The sequence below is a fragment of the Rhinolophus sinicus genome, chromosome 8, assembly GCF_057876585.1.
Source record: "Rhinolophus sinicus isolate RSI-liver-muscle chromosome 8, RSI-T2T, whole genome shotgun sequence".
NCBI classification, from domain to species: Eukaryota; Metazoa; Chordata; class Mammalia; order Chiroptera; family Rhinolophidae; genus Rhinolophus; species Rhinolophus sinicus.
This window is the reverse complement of record NC_142508.1, coordinates 54,936,060-54,952,953: the sequence shown is the minus strand read 5'-3', so window position 1 is coordinate 54,952,953 and position 16,894 is coordinate 54,936,060. Positions and strand designations below refer to the sequence as shown.

Below are 16,894 nucleotides of genomic sequence, written 5' to 3'. Positions count from 1 at the left end.
ATCCTGGCTCTCCACTTCTCCATGGAGAAAAATGTGACATCCCTTGAGGGTTCCCTGCTCCTTTCTCTCCTACCTGAAGGCTTCTGAAATTAAGCTTAGGTGTTGAAGGCAACGAGTCTGTCTTTGATCTACATTCCTCTTTAATTGGTTTTTACATTTGCTAAGATTTCATGAGAAAAATTTTAAAGTCTTATTATACAGAAGATGCCAAGAAAATGTATGTGCACCTTGGGATGAAAACTTCCCATTTTGCTGTTTTAAGAATGTGCCAAGTGCTTGTTCTGCTAACTCCTGTCTCACGTGCACATTGTTCGGTAGACTGATGGAAATGGATTTGACAGCGGCTCCTCCAAGCGGAAATGGTTCCCAAGTCCCTGGCATGTAGCCTGGGCCCTGGGGAACCCCTGGGATGGAGCCGTGATGGGGGGAAGTCAGAGGTAGAAGGAGGCGGTGCACATTGTAGAGAAGAGGGATGCAGGACACAGCAAGTTATAATGACAGGGATGCTTTGGTCCACAGAGCCCATCAGGACATGAGGTCATGCAGTTGGAGAACTAGAATGGATGAACTATAAGAGTGTCGTTTTAGGGGAAGAGATAGGGCAGGAAGCCTAGAGCTGAGGGTTAAGGACAGTGGGGTGCTGGACAGACACCAAGCCTGGTGGAAACCACTTGGTCAAGAATTTCGGCAGGAAGAGAAGGAAAGAGAAGAGAGGTAGGGGAAAGGAAAACATCCAACGACAGAGGGTGCCCAAAAAAATGTATACACATTTTAAGAAAGGAAAAAACTGTGTCAATATTGTAATACTATATACCGATAACCAAAGATGAATCCAAGTCATATGTATACATTTTTTTTTGGTACCCCTCGTATATTAAAGATCTGAGCATGCGGGAGGGAGGGCCAAGAGGAGAGGACGGGACTCAGAGGGATGGAAAAGGCCTGCCAGGTGAGCTAGGAGGATGGGATTTCTCAGGTGCTGGCTTGAGCGCTGAAACTAAAGATGGTTGGCCCCAAACAGGAGAACAACATGAAGTACTGGGAGAAGAACCAGTCAATCGCCATCGAGCTCTCGGACCTGGTTGTCTACTGCAAACCAACCAGCAAGACCAAGGACAATTTAGGTACTGTCTCCTGACACGGTGAAAACTCTGGTTTCCTTTTGAGTCACAGGGCACAGTGAGTGTGGTCCCTACTCGTTCTTGACTGCTCTAGGCGGAACCTTCCCTTGCGTGTATCCTTAGCACCAGGGTGCTGACGAAACAGGCTCTGTGGTGTCTTCAGGAAAAGCCTCTCATAGGGTGAATTAGTTTCCTACTGCTCTGGTACAAGTTACTACAAACTTGGTGGCTGAAATCAACATATTTACTCTCTCATAGTCCTGGAGGCCAGAAGGCTGAAATCAGGGTATTGGCAGATTTTAGCCACTCCCTCCAGGGGCTGTAGGGGAGAATCTGTTCCTTGCTCTGGTGGCTGCGTCACTCCAATCTCTGCCTCTGTGGTCACATGGCCTTCTCTTCTATGTAGTCAAATCTCTCTCTACCTCCCTATTATAAGGACCCTGTGGTTACATTTAGGTCCTGGCTAATCTCCCCATTTTAAGCTCCTTAATTTAAGCACATCTGAAAAGTCTCTTTTGCCACACAAAACTACATATTGACAGGTTCCAGGGATCAGGACCCGGATATCTTTGGGGGCCATGATTCAAACAGAAGGATTAAAACATAATCTTCTACCAAATTCTCTGAAGTATACAGTTCTTTGATCTAATAATGATCCTGTTCACATTTTCTTCCCCCTTTCTTTGAGCCTTTTGAGCAACTCCTATCTTTGATCTCATGAATCTGTAATTCCAGGACAAGACCAGCGAAACAGTACTAAACCCCAGAGTTAATGGTCCCCGGGCACCTCCACATGCAGGGAGAGGAGACAGGGTCTGCAGGTTGGGGGGCTGTCCCACCACAGCCCGATGTGAAGAAGCAATGCTTCACCCAAGCAAAGAGTTGTTTGCATGTTCCCAACCCTCTCCTCCCACTCATTCTCCCTCTCCCCTCTCACATCCCTTCCTGCGGGCCATTGATTCTGCCTCCACCCAGAGCTTGGCTCACTCATCTGTGTTTACAACATCTGTCATGAGGAAGCCAGATGTACGTCTGGTCCTTCACTCCTAAGATCTCCTCCTTCCTGCTGATCCCTGAGGCCATTCCCCCACCCTCCCCTCTTCTACAGTTGTACCACTTTTGTGTTTTCTTGTGTAAGACTGTTGGTGGTTTTAAACAAAAAAGAACATGACAGTAATCCAGACACAAAGGCTATGGGAAGACTGGGCTCCCTTTTAATATCTGGGATTCGCAAAGGGCGGGAGCCCGTAGCAGCCCCAATTATGACAACATCATCAGAACCATGTGCCTGTCTTGTCAAGGACAGACATTCCTGGTTTCATGGTACAACCTGCTCCTCCAGCCTTTGCCTTGAGACTGTGCGTGAGATGCAGAATAAATGGTGACTCCTTCTCTGTGTGTGCAGAAAACCCCGACTTCCGAGAAATCCGCTCCTTTGTGGAGACCAAGGCTGACAGCGTCGTCAGACAGAAACCCATCGAGCTCCTGAAGTACAATCAAAAGGGCCTGACCCGCGTTTACCCCAAGGGACAGAGGGTAGACTCCTCCAACTACGATCCCTTCCGCCTCTGGCTCTGTGGCTCCCAAATGGTGGCGCTCAATTTCCAGACTGCAGGTAAAGGGGGACTGAAGGTGGCCAGCAAATCCAAGATGGTGACAGTGCTGTGCCAGGCACAGTCTGCTGGGGCCACCAGTGGGACATAGCGTCCTGGAACGTTTGATTTGTCTTAGGAACTGGTTCAATCAACACACTAGTGAGAGGCCCATCAGTTGAATGGAGTGGTGAAGGGGCTTGATGGGGACGCCTGACAGCCGGCCCTGTGATGGCGAGAGACAGACACTGAGTTAGTCTGGTTTAAGAGAGAAAGGAAATGTATTAGCTAGTGTAAAAAAGGATAGGAGTTGCGCCAGCTTCAGGCACAACTGGATCCAGGTGTTCAGTGGCTTTGCTCAGCACGCTTTCCTCTTGTTCTGCCTCATCTCTCTTTGAAGCCTTCACTCTCAGACTCTCTTCCAGACATATTCACATGCTGGGAGAAACCAACATGCAAAACTCTTTTACACAAATGGTAGCTTAAGTCACGGTGTTTTGCACTTTTGTTATTTAAGCCTCTTTGGGGGATCCGTTCATCAGTAGTGTCCTTTCTATTATTTTTATGCCTGCAGAGGATTCCACTGAATGGAACCATCCTTTATGCAACCGTTGCTAAGGCACATTGGAGTTATTCCCCATCACTTGCTATCACGGCTGTACGGCCTTCTGTAATAACCTTTCGTAAGCATCGTTTCACAGATGTGGGAGTGCATCTATGGGACAGAATTCACAGGAGGGCAGGGTGGGTCAGACAGCACTGGCATTTCGATCAGCTTGGCCCCAACAACAACCAGTGAACATTTGGACCCAGGGGTGCCTGAGCTGAGACACTTGGCGGGTGGAAATTCAAATGGATAAAGCGTTTACATACACCCTTTCAGCATAATGTCCCCAACTTAGTTTTATCAATCTTGGCCCATCTGATAGGTGAAAATTGATGGTACATTGTCGTTAGAGCACCCCTTAGTGGTATCGCGCTTGTAAATCACACGACCCCATTTCTCATGTATTAAGGAAGTGTTTGCTTTCCACAAACGTCTGTTGATGCTTCTGACCCAGTTTTTCTAATGGGATGTAGGTATTTATAGCACGCATTTTTCAGATCTCTTAGATAAATATATACATCTGAAATCATTTGAGTTAAAGTGATTTTTCTTTCCACAGCATGTCTGAACTTACGGGAAAATATTTCTATGCAGAAATTTTTAGCTTTGAGTAATAGATTTTAATTTTTTTTTTTTTTTTAACTGGTTTTGGATTTTGTGTCATAGGTATTTGGAAAGGTGTTCCCTGGTCTGAGACTTTTTTCCAAAGCCCATATTTTCTTCCAATAATATGGGTTTCCAGTGGATTTTTTTAAAAACCTCATTTTATTTGAGTTAGATCTCTAGCTTAACAACTGACTCAAATTATTTTTGGAAAAAAGTGTCAATCATTTCTGACCTAGCACTGCCTGGCCCAGGAGGTGAGCCTTTTCCTGCCTCACTTACATCAGTGGTGCCCTTTCCTTCCCAGATAAATACATGCAGATGAATCACGCCTTGTTTTCACTCAATGGGCGGACAGGCTACGTCCTACAGCCCGAGAGCATGAGGAACGAGAAGTATGACCCCATGCCACCTGAGTGCCAGAGAAAGATCCTCATAACCCTGACTGTCAAGGTAAGGCCCCCCTCACCCCCCACCTTCTTCTCCCAGGGAGTCAGGGCTGTGGCATTGGGAGGGCCCAGCCCTGTGCCTAGTCACACCTGTTGTGGGACATGCTTTGAGCATCTTAAATACAGTGTACTCCAGGGTCATTTTAGAGGGAAAGGGGCGGGAGATAGTCCCCAAATTCATCTCGGTCACCTTACCCGTGTCATCTGCTGGACTAAGGTATGAATCCATCTCTTGTGGGGTTCAGCAGGTTATCTCCTGGGTCCCCGTAAGGACATTTTCTGGCTAGAAAAAGAAGGAAAGAAAGCATGTGGGAAATGGCCATTGCGTCTTTATGGAAGGGAGCGTTTTCCTCCCCAGTGGCCAGTGTTAAGGGTGGAAGCTTTTAAAAATTCATTCAACTTTCAGAAAATGTGTTATCTCTGTAAGAATGTTTGTTTTTTACCTGTTTTGGAAACTATGCAAAGTAGAGGGATAAATTACATTTCTCCTAAGATTAAAGAAGAAAAAAAAGAAAGAAACTTTTGTAACCAAAGGTCTTTGAAAGAAGATCAATTACAAGAAGACTATCACGTACTCTCCCCATCCTTTGGGAGCTGGGAAAGCCAGTGACTAAATGCTCTGTCTCTGAGGGTGCCCCCTGGGTGGGTGTGTTTCTGTGCTCAGGTGAGGACCACTTGTTGAGTCTGATGGCATGGGGACTCTGATCCTGGCTCATCTTAACAGCTGTGGGAATCCACCCCCCCTCTCCATTCCCATTTCCTCATCCACGAGAAGGCAACAGTGGTGGTGTCTACCTCAGAAGGTTGTTAGGACTTCTCCAGTGGAGGATCTGAGGCTGGCTTTGAACTCATGCAGTCTGACTCCAGAGCCCAAACAGCTCCGTGCTAGCCCATCCATTCAGAACTTGTTACTCTACCAGTGAGAACTTGTTAGGACAGATCTGGGAGATTTCAGTCCTTACCTTTGGTGTCCTAGGTTCTCGGGGCTCGCCACCTCCCCAAGCCTGGACGAAGTATTGCATGTCCCTTTGTGGAGGTGGAAATCTGTGGAGCCGAATATGACAACAACAAGTTTAAGACGACAGTTGTGAGTAAGTTGCCTGGGTCCTTTCTTCCCTTAAACTTCCAGTGAGTAGAGTCACACGTTGGGGATGCTATTCATTGGGGATTTTGTAATGCGCTTTGGTTGCCCAGGTCTTTTCCTTCATCCCTCTTGCTCCTGCGTTCAGCTCAGGGAGGGGAAACAAAGGGCCATGTGATTAAATAGTTGGACTCGTACTCAATGTTGCATTTCTCTGCCTGTAACTCATGCCAGACAAGGCTCTTGCTGTCTGCACTGTGACACTAGGCGGGTCCTCTCTGTGCAACAGCCCCCATCTGCTTCAGCCACTGAGTTCCAGACTAAGAAGCAGAGACACAGAGAGGACATGGCTCCCTGACCCAAAGGCTGCAGCCTGACCTGGGTGAGCTTTTCCCACAGAGGGCAGGGAGGCCAAGAGAAATGCTTGTTCTTCTGTTTGAAGCCTGGAAGGGGCTGTGGGCCTGGTGAGACCCGGGATCACTGCCCCTGGGGAAAAGGTAGCACAGTGAGCAACTCACATGTTGACCAGTGAAACTGGCATTTATGGAGGGTGGCAGGTTGACTACTTGCCTTGCTCTAGGAAGCTGATTTTCCGTTGACAACTACAGAACCCACGCTGGCTCTGCCTCTTCAGAGAGCTGAATCCACTCCCCTCCCATCTCACCTCTTCCATACCCACCTGTTCCTGCTGGGTCGTTTGCCTCCTGTCCCTTCCACCTCCCAGGCAGTGGAGATGGGAGCTGTAGAAAAGGGAGGTGGTCTCCTCCCCCTCCTTACTGAGGGCCGGGCCTGTTACAATAGCTTTACCAGGATTGCTACTGGAAAAAAGATTATTCGGATTTTTGTAGATCTTAGCATAGATGCATGTTTACCCAGTTGCTAAGCAGATTTAAAGCTGATGAACGTGGAGATGGTTTTTTGGGGGGTGGGGTGGGGGGGTCAGGACGAATGGGACCTCTAATAAGCTTTGATCACCTTTCAGATGACAATGGCCTCAGCCCTGTTTGGGCTGCAACGCAGGAGAAGGTGACATTTGAAATTTATGACCCGAACCTCGCATTTCTGCGCTTTGTGGTGTACGAGGAAGACATGTTCAGCGACCCCAACTTTCTGGCTCATGCTACCTACCCCATTAAAGGCATCAAATCAGGTAAGAGGCATTTTAATGAACATGTTCTGTTTAGGCTAGCGTTGTTCTTTGCTCTGTGCTGCTGGCTTCAAAAAGAATGAAAGAGCGTTTTCCTGGTTTTTTAGGAAATCCCTGCAAACCTGGTTAGGGGGCTTGAACAGCTGCGCTTGTGGTAGTTCCCACGAGCTGGCACGTGTGCAGCCCATCATTTAGTACGCACAGGGGAAGGTGATGAGATGGCGTGCTGGGCCCTTCAAGTCAGGTGTCTGCATGCAGAATTGGATTATTAGTTGATTTTCCACCTGGCCCTGAGGTTTGATTTCATTTGGAAAGGTTAGAAGCTGTTTGCCTAGCCTCAGCCAGGGCTCGGGGTTTACGTACATCTGGTTGGCTCTCCCACCCTCTCTCTGGCTGGGAAGGAAAAGGCCCTTAGCAACTGCTGTGAGTTATAATCGTAGGTCCACCTCCCCGGGTCACCCTGGGCAAGCTACTGAAGCTTTCAGAACTTCCCCTTCCTTCCGTAAAATTGAGATGATTTTCTTCCATGCCTAACAAAACACAAAACCCCTTAATGCTTTGAGAAGGGTCATTTCGTGTTTGCCTGGGACCACACCACGCTGGGTCCTGTGACCAACTCTTAATTATCAGGAGCTGGAGTCCCACCCAACAAGACAGATAGACCGCACTCCCCCAGGGGAGGCGATTTGGGGCCATTTATCCAAGGTGCTACTTTGTAAATGTGATTATGCTTATCTTGTATACAGTTTCTCTAATTTAGTTTCTGGCTGGATTTTATGTAGAATGTTTGACAACCAGGCCCTCACTCATCAGATTCCCTTTTTTTCCTCCCTTATTTGAGACATAAGATCATAGATCCTTCTAGATTCCTCATGAGGTTATTGTTCCTGTTTCCTAAGCATTATTTTTTCAAGTGAAAAAGTTCACGCTCATTTTAGTGATTTATGTACAAAGATAGTTTTTTCTCTTGATGTTGTTTTGAAACCTTGGATCCTGTTTTGTGGTGTGTTTTTTTCTTCCCCTAAACTTGGAACATATCAGTCATTCCCTAAATTTCTACCTTTCTTATTATGTCATAAGAAAATATCATAAATGTGATAATTTCCACCACCAGGCACTTGCCTAATTAGGCATGCTGGGGAGTCTGGAAAACACAGGTTGCTGAGCCCATCCTGAGGTGTGGATTCAACCTGTTCAGGGTGGGACCTAGGAATGTGCATGTTTAGCCAGCTCCTCAGATGGCCCTGGCACGTTGGGAAAACTGAGCTAGACCGTGGCTGCCCATCTTATCATCAAGGAAACAAATTCCTAAGCAAATGAGTAGATTAAATAACCTGAGAAATGTTTAAACAGTCTGATTTTTTTTTCTTTAGCGTTTTAGAAGTATTGAGCTTCCTAATTTAATAAATAATAACAGTGAGTACTCATTTGTAAGGCTGAGATATTTGGCAACCCCTCTTGGTTCACTTCCCCACACTGAACGGTGTTAAACCCAGCAATTTAGCTGCAGTTGTTAACTTTATAATGTGCCTCTTTTAAATTAGCCAAATAAATAAGGCTTAAGACAGATTTATTTTTATAGTCACGGTGCCCACTCATTCCTAACCCACGTCCACTGTTCTCACCTTGCATAGGCGGGCAGCTCTACTGTTGCCCCTCGTTACCCACGTCCTCTTAAAGGATAAGGGACCTGAGCACTGCAGCTCCTCCCAGTGTCCTGGAGAGAGGTCGGAGTTCATGAACTCTCTTTACTGGCCACCCAATTGTGTCAATTCATCTAGAAAATGCTATGACTTAGCTTGGAGATTTAACAAAGACCAAAATCTCAAGGATGATGAAAACTGACCCTTTCCCCCAACTGTGAGATACTCAGTAAGGACTCTCTCTGCCTCTCTCTCTCTCTCTCTCTCTCTCTCTCTCTCTCTCTCTCTCTCTCTCTCTCTCTCTCTCTCTCCCCCCCTCTCCCCCTCTCCCCCTCTCCCCCTCTCCCCCTCTCCCCCTCTCCCCCTCTCCCCCTCTCCCCCTCTCCCCCTCTCCCCCTCTCCCCCTCTCCCCCTCTCCCCCTCTCCCCCTCTCCCCCAGCTTCTAACACTGCCTGGCACATTCATATTCATGGAGGCAGTGAAATAAAATGAATAATCCTTTGAGCCTGAGGCAGTGGGGGCCTTCTAAACTCAAAAATAAACTGCCCTTTGTCATTAGGGACACACTTAAGCTTTTAAGCCAGCTGGAGCTCGGAAGGAAGAAAAACATCATTTATTGTGTTAGTTAGGTGCCCTAAACTCTTTCTTTTAATCCTCACAGCAACCCTGTGAAAGGGGTTTTAGCATCTCCGTGCTTGTTAACTGTGAGCACATAGGGGCCTAGAGATGTTAATTAACTTGCTCAAGGTCACACACCTGTAAGACCAGAACTGGATCCAAACCCAGGAATGTCTGACTTCAAACCCCAGGTTCTCCCTACTGTCCAGGCCACCCTGGAGGCGCCTCCTAAGCCAAAATACTGATCTTACTTCCAAAGAGATCTCTAGTTCCCTTTCCTCTGTGACACAACTGAAATCAACAAGAGTGAAAACAGAATCAGACTCTATTTTGGGGGAACTAGGCAAACAGCTTTCAGTCCTGACGCCCACATGATGGGCTGCTCATAACCATGAGACGTGGGTCGTGAGAGGAGGTCCATGGAGAGGGGGACATTCAGTAGAGGGCACAGAGCCCACTTCTCCAAATTCGGAGGCCTGTGCTGAGTGCAACAACGCCACTTTGCTTGGAACCATGTTATTAGAGGTCATGGGCTGCCTGGCAGCCTCTCTGGACACCATGCATGCTCTGCATTCCGGTACGTTCTAATGGTCAAACAACACCTAGACTAACACCTAGACGGACTTATTCCCCACTGTCCACAGAGCAGCTCATGAGAGATGCAGAATCTCAGGCCCCACCTCAGGTCTCCTGAGTCAGAATCTGCATTTTAGTAAAATTCGCAGGTGATTTACATCTGCTTTAAACTTAGAGAAGCACTAGGCCAGACAGCAAGAATTCTGTGGGTAGCCAGGCAAAAAAACAACAACCAGCAAACCGATAAAAAACATTCTCATCACCTGTAAGGGGTAAATAGGTCAGAAAACTTCTCTACAATAGTATTCAAGGAGAGCAATGTCCCCCCAAATCCTCCAGGTCAAAGAGTGTGAGCATTTTATACCCACTCACACTGTCACTCAAGCATAAAACTAACAGGCAGATGCATTCAAACATGCACAGTTCAGGGATTATATGTCCCACGAGCTCATACTGAAGAAAATAAAAAAGGTGAGCATTGGAACATGTTTTAAAAATTTTGTGCAGTTCCCTGTGTGTAAATTTTTTTATCAGAAAAAGAACACTGTAAACAACTCTTGAGCTCTAGTTAATGAGATAAATGCTGACATATTCAGGGTGACATGTACAGATACCTCCATCCTTCTTTGAAATACATACACACGCATACACAATAGATTGATGGGTGGAGAAATGTGATGAAACATGAGTAGTAGAGGTTAAGGGTGAGGGCTAGGTAGTGAGTGTACAAGTGTTTCTTATACTATTCTTTTAGCTTTGCTGTATAAATGTCAGAGAAATACAACTAAGCATCCCTTTGTGGGAGAATTATGGTTACAAAATTGAACACACACCTTACACACCATGTCAAGTAGAAGCAATAGGGTTTCCTCGAAGTAGGGGAAGAAAAGGGGGAGAGGGTGTAAGCATGCTGATTTCCTCCTCATTTGCAGTGGAAAGTGATTGATTCAAAAGATATTATCTAAAGGTTATAAATCAACTGATAGTATAAATAGTGTTCTAAGAAAAGTAAGAATCATCATGAAACAAGCCAAAACCTGAATGATGGAAGGCACAGAGGAAATAGTGGCAGTGCCCTAATTTGAGCATCGCTTGTCCTGGAGAATCAGTAGCCACAATGTACATAAAAGCTCTCAATTCAGAGAGGCGGGTCCAAGATGGCAGCAGAGGTAGACGATGAGCTGGCCCCCTTCCAAGAACACATCAAATATACACCTGTATACAGAGCAGTTTTTCCTGAGAGACAACTGTGAGTCAATTGAACAGCTTTTGCACAATAAGAGAGAGAGAAAGACCTCATAGAGAAGGTCGAGGAACCATGAGCGCTCCCTAGGAGCTGGTGATCTCCACTGTTTACATTTCCCCAGAACATGGATAGCAGGCCAGAGCTCCATCCAGGTTCTCTGGCTGACCTGCAGGCTCCAGCCACCCCTCCTGGAGCTGGGTCCCAGGAGGGTATCATAGCGTGCCTACAAGGAGCCCCTCTCCCTGGAGATTGACCCAGTGGGTACACCCACGTGGGCTGCGCACACAAGGGGCTGTCTTGCCTACAGAGCTAACAAAACGCTGTAGTACCTGCCAGCAGGGCTACACCGTCCAGAGAAAGTGTGGCGATAGTGGGGTGCTACCAGGTGCTCACATGGGGCTGCCCCTCCTAGAGAGCGTGTGGAGCCAGCAAAACTCTGTGGTACCCTCATGCAGGACTGCCTCTTTCAGAGAAAGTGTGGAGATAGAGGGGCACTGCTGCACATGGGGGCTGCCTCACCTCAAGAAAGTGTGGAACTAGCAAAAGTTTGCAGTGCCCACATACAGGACTGCCCAGTGCGGAGTGAGTGGGGCGCTGCTGTGTGCTCACAAGGGAGGGAGAACTAACAACGTGTAACTGTGCATGCACGCAGGACTGCCCTACCCTGAGACAGCCTGGAGCTGGTGGGGTGCTGAGATACAAGCATGCAGAGCAGCCTCACCCAGACTCTGCTCTGATCACAGACAGTTAAAGCAACAGGGCACACCAAGAATGTAACTAGCAGCTCTCTTAGCCCCACCCTGATTAGAAGAGCAAGGAAGCGTGTACATACCAGGCTGCCACACCTGTAACCCATATCTTTAGGCCAAGAGACATACCAGGTACCATACGTGCCTGCCCTGGCTACAACTGGCCAGCCACAACTATTCAACACATAGCCTACACAGAGACCACTGTTTCAAGACTGGCAGGGATAGCTATTCTATCCAACTTATAGGCACAAACACAGAATGTCAAGCAAAATGAGGAGATAGAAGAATATGCCCCAAATGAAAGAACAAGAAAAAATCTCCAGAGAAAAATCCTAGTGAAACAGAGATAAGTAATTTGCCTGATAAAGAATTCAAAGAAATGGTCAATAAACTTGAGAATACAAGAGAGGAACTCCGCGAGCACTTCAACAAAGAGATAGAAAATGCAATAAAGAACCAGTCAGAGAAGAAGAATACAGTAACTGAAATGAACAATACATTAGAAGCAATCCACATCAGATTGGTTAATACAGAAGAATGGATGAGCTACCTGGAAGAAAGAGTAGTGGAAATGACCCAATCAGAACAGCAAAATGAAAAAATAAAATTTTTTGATGATGATAATAGAGATTTCTGGGATAACGTCAAACCTCCTAACATTCACATTATAAGGATCCCAGAAAAAGAAATGAGAGAGAAAGGAACAGAAAGAATATTTGAAGAAATAATGTCTGATTAGGAAATTAGGAAAGAAAAACTTTCCTAATCTGGGGATGGAAACAGACATCCAGGTCCAGGAAGTACAGAGAGTTCTAAACAAGATGAACCCAAAGAGACCCACACCAAGATATATTGTAAATTAAAATGGCAAAAGTTAAGGATAAAAAGACAACCTTAAAGAGAGCAAGAATGAAATATTAAGTCATATACAAGGGAAACCCATAAGGTTATCATCTGATTTCTCAGAAGCAACTTTGCAGGCCAGAAGTGAGTGGAGGAGATATTTAAAGTACTGAAAGAAAGAAATCCACAACCTAGAATACTATGTCCAGCAAGGTTATCATTCAGAATTGAAGGAGAGATAAAGAGTTTCCAGACAAGTGAAAACTAAAGGAGTTCACAACCACTAAACCGGCCTTACAAGAAATGTGAAAGGGTCTTTATGCAGAGAAGGCCATAACCAGCAATAAGAAATTTAGGAAAGGAAAAATTTTCACTGGTAAAGCAAATATGCAATCACTATAGTGAATCAACCACATATAAAGCAATATGAATGTTAAAGGACAATAGTAACAAAGTTAACTGTAACTACAATAAACAATCGGGATACACAAAACAAAAAGATAAAAAACAATGCCAAAAACAGAATGGTGGGTGGTAAAAATGTAGTGCTTTCAGCATACAACTGAACTGAAATGCTTATCAGCTTAAAACATACTGCTATAGATATAGAAGGATATATATGGTAACCATAAACCCAAAACTTACAAAAATACACAAAAAAATGAAGAGAAAGGAATCCAGTCTAAACACTAATGAAAACCATCAAATCAAAAGGAAAGCGATCAAGAAAAGGAGAAACAGTGAAGAACAACAAAACAATGAAAAAATGATGTATAAAATGTCAATAAACACATACCTATCAATAATTACTCTAAATGTAAATGGACTAAATGCTCTACTCAAAAGACATAGGGTGAAAGAATGGATTTTTAAAAAATGACCCATCTATATGCTGCTCACAAGAGACTCACTTTAAATCAAAACACATCCACACAAACTGAGAGGATAGAAAAATATATCCCATGCAAATAGAAATGAAAAGAACCCTTGGGTAGCAACACTCATATCCAACAAAACAGACTTCAAAACAAAGAATGTAAAAAGAGACAAAGAATGACATTACATAATTTTAAAGGGGTCAATCCAAGAAGAGAAGAGAATATAACAATTGTAAATATCTACACACCCAACATAGAAGTACCCAAGTATATAAAGCAAATGTTAATAGACATACAGGCAGAAATTAACAGTAATACCATAATAATTGGGTACTTTAATACTCCACTTAGCTCAACAGATGGATCATTGAGACAGAAAATTAGTGAAGAAATAATGGCCTTAACTGTCAAATTAGACCAGTTTGAGTTGATAGACATTTATAGAGTATTTCATACAAAAATTGTAGGTTACATATTTTTCTCAAGTGCACATGGAACATTTTCCAAGATAGATCACATACTAGGCCACAAAACAAGCCTCTATAAATTAAAGAAGACTTAAATTATATCAAGCATATTTTCTGACCAAAATGGCATGAAACTAGAAATCAACTATAAGAAGCTGGAAAAATCACAGATACATGGAGATTAACAACATGCTTCTAAACCAATGAATCAAAGAGGAGATAAAAAAGGAAATAAAAAACTACCTCGAGACAAATGTAAATGAAAACACAGCCTTACAAAATTTATGGGATGCAGCAAAAGCAGTTATAAGAGGAAATATTATAGCTATACAGGCCTACCTCGAGAAGCAGGAAAAATCCCTAATAAAACAATCTAAATTTGCACCTAAAGAAACTAGAAAAAGAAGAACAAACTCCCCAACGTGAGTAGAAGGAAGGAAATAATAAAGATCAGAGTGGAAAGAAATTAAATAGAAAAGCAGAAAAACAATAGAAAAGATTGATGAAACTGAGATAATTCTTTGAAAGGATGAATAAAATTGACCAGCCTCTAACAAGACTCATCAAGCAAAAAAGAGAACACGTAAATAAAATCAGAAATTAAAGAGTAGTGATTATAGCCAACACCACAGAAATACAAAGGCTCATTAAAGAAACTATGAACAATTAATATATATGGCAACAAATTGGACAGTCTAGAAGAAATGGATAAATTTCTAGAAACATACAAACTTTCAAGACTAAACCAGGAAGAAACAGAGAATCTGAACAGACCAATTACTAGCAGTGAAATTGTAATAGTAATCAAAATACTCCCAACAAACAAAAGCCCAGGACTGGACGACTTTACAGGTATAAAAATGTCAAATCATTATATCATACACCTAAAATGAATATTATATAACAACTATACTTCAATTAAAAAAAAAAAAAAAATATATATATATATATATATATATATATATATATATAAAAAGCTTTCAAGTCAATCTAGGGCCATATAGTGAATCCCCAAGACACAATGTTAAATGTAAGGTTCAGAATGGCTTAGGTCAGGGCACTTTCCTTTGTGATTTTAAAGGAAACTCAAACACATGCACAGATTATCTTGGGAAGATACTGTTAACAATGGTTCCTTCTGGAATAAGGCATTATGAGTGGGTGGGAGACTTTCATTTTTATTCTGGATTCTTTTATAGTAAATTAAAACAAGCCAACCAATCAACCTTTGAGATGTGTTTCCTTAAACATTATTTAATGGATGGTAGTGGCCGGGGAATTCAGCTCTACCTCAACCCTCCTCTAAATAAACATTTAAATGACTGCCAGACATAGGTCCTAATTGTAAATAGGGAATGGCTGTCAGAGGAGGAGGATCAATACTTCTCTGAACAGTGGAGGGACAGGAAGATTTCCTCCCATTGGAAATCTTTAAAGACCCTCCCCGTCCTACACTCTGTAAAGGAAATGGATGTGAGGATTCATTACTCTTTTGAGTCTTTCGGCCTTAGGAGTATTTAAGGAATTGAACCACAGATGCAGCCACTCTAAATTCAATGTGTAATGTTCTGTGGGTTTTACTTTCTTCTGAGTAAATCATTTTCATTTCTAGATGGCAGATATTTTTAACTTCACTTCTCTGTATGGACCTGTCAGTCAAGGCTGCATTCTGGAGCCCCTCTCCTTAACCATCAGGATGGGACCTCTGGCTTCCAGAAAATCAGCCTAGCACAGGGCACTGACCTCTTTGCTCCTTGAACTGGTCATGTGATTCCTGGGTACCCCAAGAAAACTAAGGTCAGACATTAATTGCCTTTGCATTGTTTTTCCATCCTGCTGCAGGATTTAGATCTGTTCCTCTGAAGAACGGGTACAGTGAAGACATTGAGCTGGCTTCCCTCCTGGTGTTCTGTGAGATGCGGCCAGTCCTGGTGAGTGGAGAAACATGTTGGGGTTCCCTGCACTACATCTGCTGGTGGGGGTGTAAACGGCCAATGAGTACAGTTGACGTAGGGACTTAAACCCTTTGAGAATTATCTAGCCAAACACGCCACATCATTACAGAAGAATTCCTTTCAGCTACAGATTTCCCCAGAGGTCTTAGGGTTTTCCTCCCAGCATCCATCCTTGAAGAATGTGGTATGATTCTATGAGTAGGCTACGGAGTTGCAAAGGGTGAAGCTCTTTGGAAGTTCATCATAGTTTCACTTTAGCAAAAGCCTGGCAAGACGATGCTCTTCTAGATAAGTGCATCCTACCCAGTGCCTTTCTCTGCCTGTTGATCTTTGGTAATCCCTGAAAAGGTCTGAGAGCATCCAACAAGGCCTTGTCATGGCCTGTTCCTGGGAAAGAAATTCATGGACCGCAACTTTCCATAGTGAGTGACACTCCTTTTGTGGTTCTCTCTGCTACTTGAGGAGCCTGCCTTCTTGGTCCTTTTGGTTTGACAAGTCCTTGAAGATATTTTTAGTCCATCCTTTAACCAGTTAGGGTAGACTTGGCAGAAAGGGCTTGGCCTCCTTGAGCTATGGAAGAGGATAAGATTTCTGAGGACATAGCACTAAGCTGCGAGTAGTTCCGGTCTTGGGTTTGCTGGTGGGAGAAGATGTGGATACTTACTGTGATTCTGGAGCTTTAGAATCTCCTTGATGGCCTCTCACATAGGATGAAACCCACCACTTGGCATGTGTTTTTGCAAGGCCTCATATGTGGCCAATAAAAATCTCTCAAGATCTTCCCATCCCCCTATCACAAAACCCAGCATGGGCTTAGGGGGGGTTTTATAGTCACTCCAGTTCTCTTGGAATAACCTAGAAAAACCGTGGTTCTGGACCCCAGCAGGCTAATGTGGGCTTGGTCAGTGCTCCTGGATGCACATCGGGTTGTTCTCTGGGTAGAAAACTCACAGCCTGTACTGTTCTTTAGGCTGTAAGAACTCAACAGCGATTTGGAAGTTGCTTTTTAGGGAATTTCCAGAATGCAGCTGAGTACAACCAAATGGGGAAGGAGGATGACAGGGATGGGAAGCCGTTTAACAGCCATAGTCCATGCAGTAAAAATTCATGAACTTGACTCAGAGGAGATATTAGGCTTATCTGCAGAGCTCTTTCCCTTACATTCAGTTTTTGCAACCTTGATAGTTTTACACTCCAAAGCATTTTAGAAGCATTGAGATGGATGCAAAAATAAGACAGAAAGCAGTAAAAACAGGAAGCAGAGACTTAAAAGGCACATTAGTTGGGGGTCCTAGAACCTCAGTGACAGCCAAAGG

The 16,894-nt window shown here is 44.1% G+C and overlaps 1 protein-coding gene and 1 long non-coding RNA gene across 2 annotated transcripts in view; one reads left to right on the top strand and one right to left on the bottom strand.

The window, feature by feature from the left end:
- The window catches only part of PLCG2 (phospholipase C gamma 2), a 139,849-nt gene that overhangs the window by 107,064 nt on the left and 15,891 nt on the right, over positions 1–16,894 (top strand). Inside the window, exons 26-31 of the mRNA XM_019743719.3 lie at positions 1,022–1,124; positions 2,527–2,736; positions 4,231–4,376; positions 5,349–5,463; positions 6,436–6,603; positions 15,466–15,554. Of these exons, the coding sequence (XP_019599278.1) occupies positions 1,022–1,124; positions 2,527–2,736; positions 4,231–4,376; positions 5,349–5,463; positions 6,436–6,603; positions 15,466–15,554 (831 nt within the window). The remainder of the gene's footprint in view (positions 1–1,021; positions 1,125–2,526; positions 2,737–4,230; positions 4,377–5,348; positions 5,464–6,435; positions 6,604–15,465; positions 15,555–16,894) is intronic.
- The window catches only part of LOC109453721 (uncharacterized), a 39,358-nt gene continuing 25,265 nt past the window's right edge, over positions 2,802–16,894 (bottom strand). Inside the window, exons 2-4 of the long non-coding RNA XR_002138368.3 lie at positions 5,335–5,416; positions 4,568–4,655; positions 2,802–2,939 (exon numbers count right to left, since the gene is read on the bottom strand). This is a non-coding gene — a long non-coding RNA (uncharacterized LOC109453721). The remainder of the gene's footprint in view (positions 2,940–4,567; positions 4,656–5,334; positions 5,417–16,894) is intronic.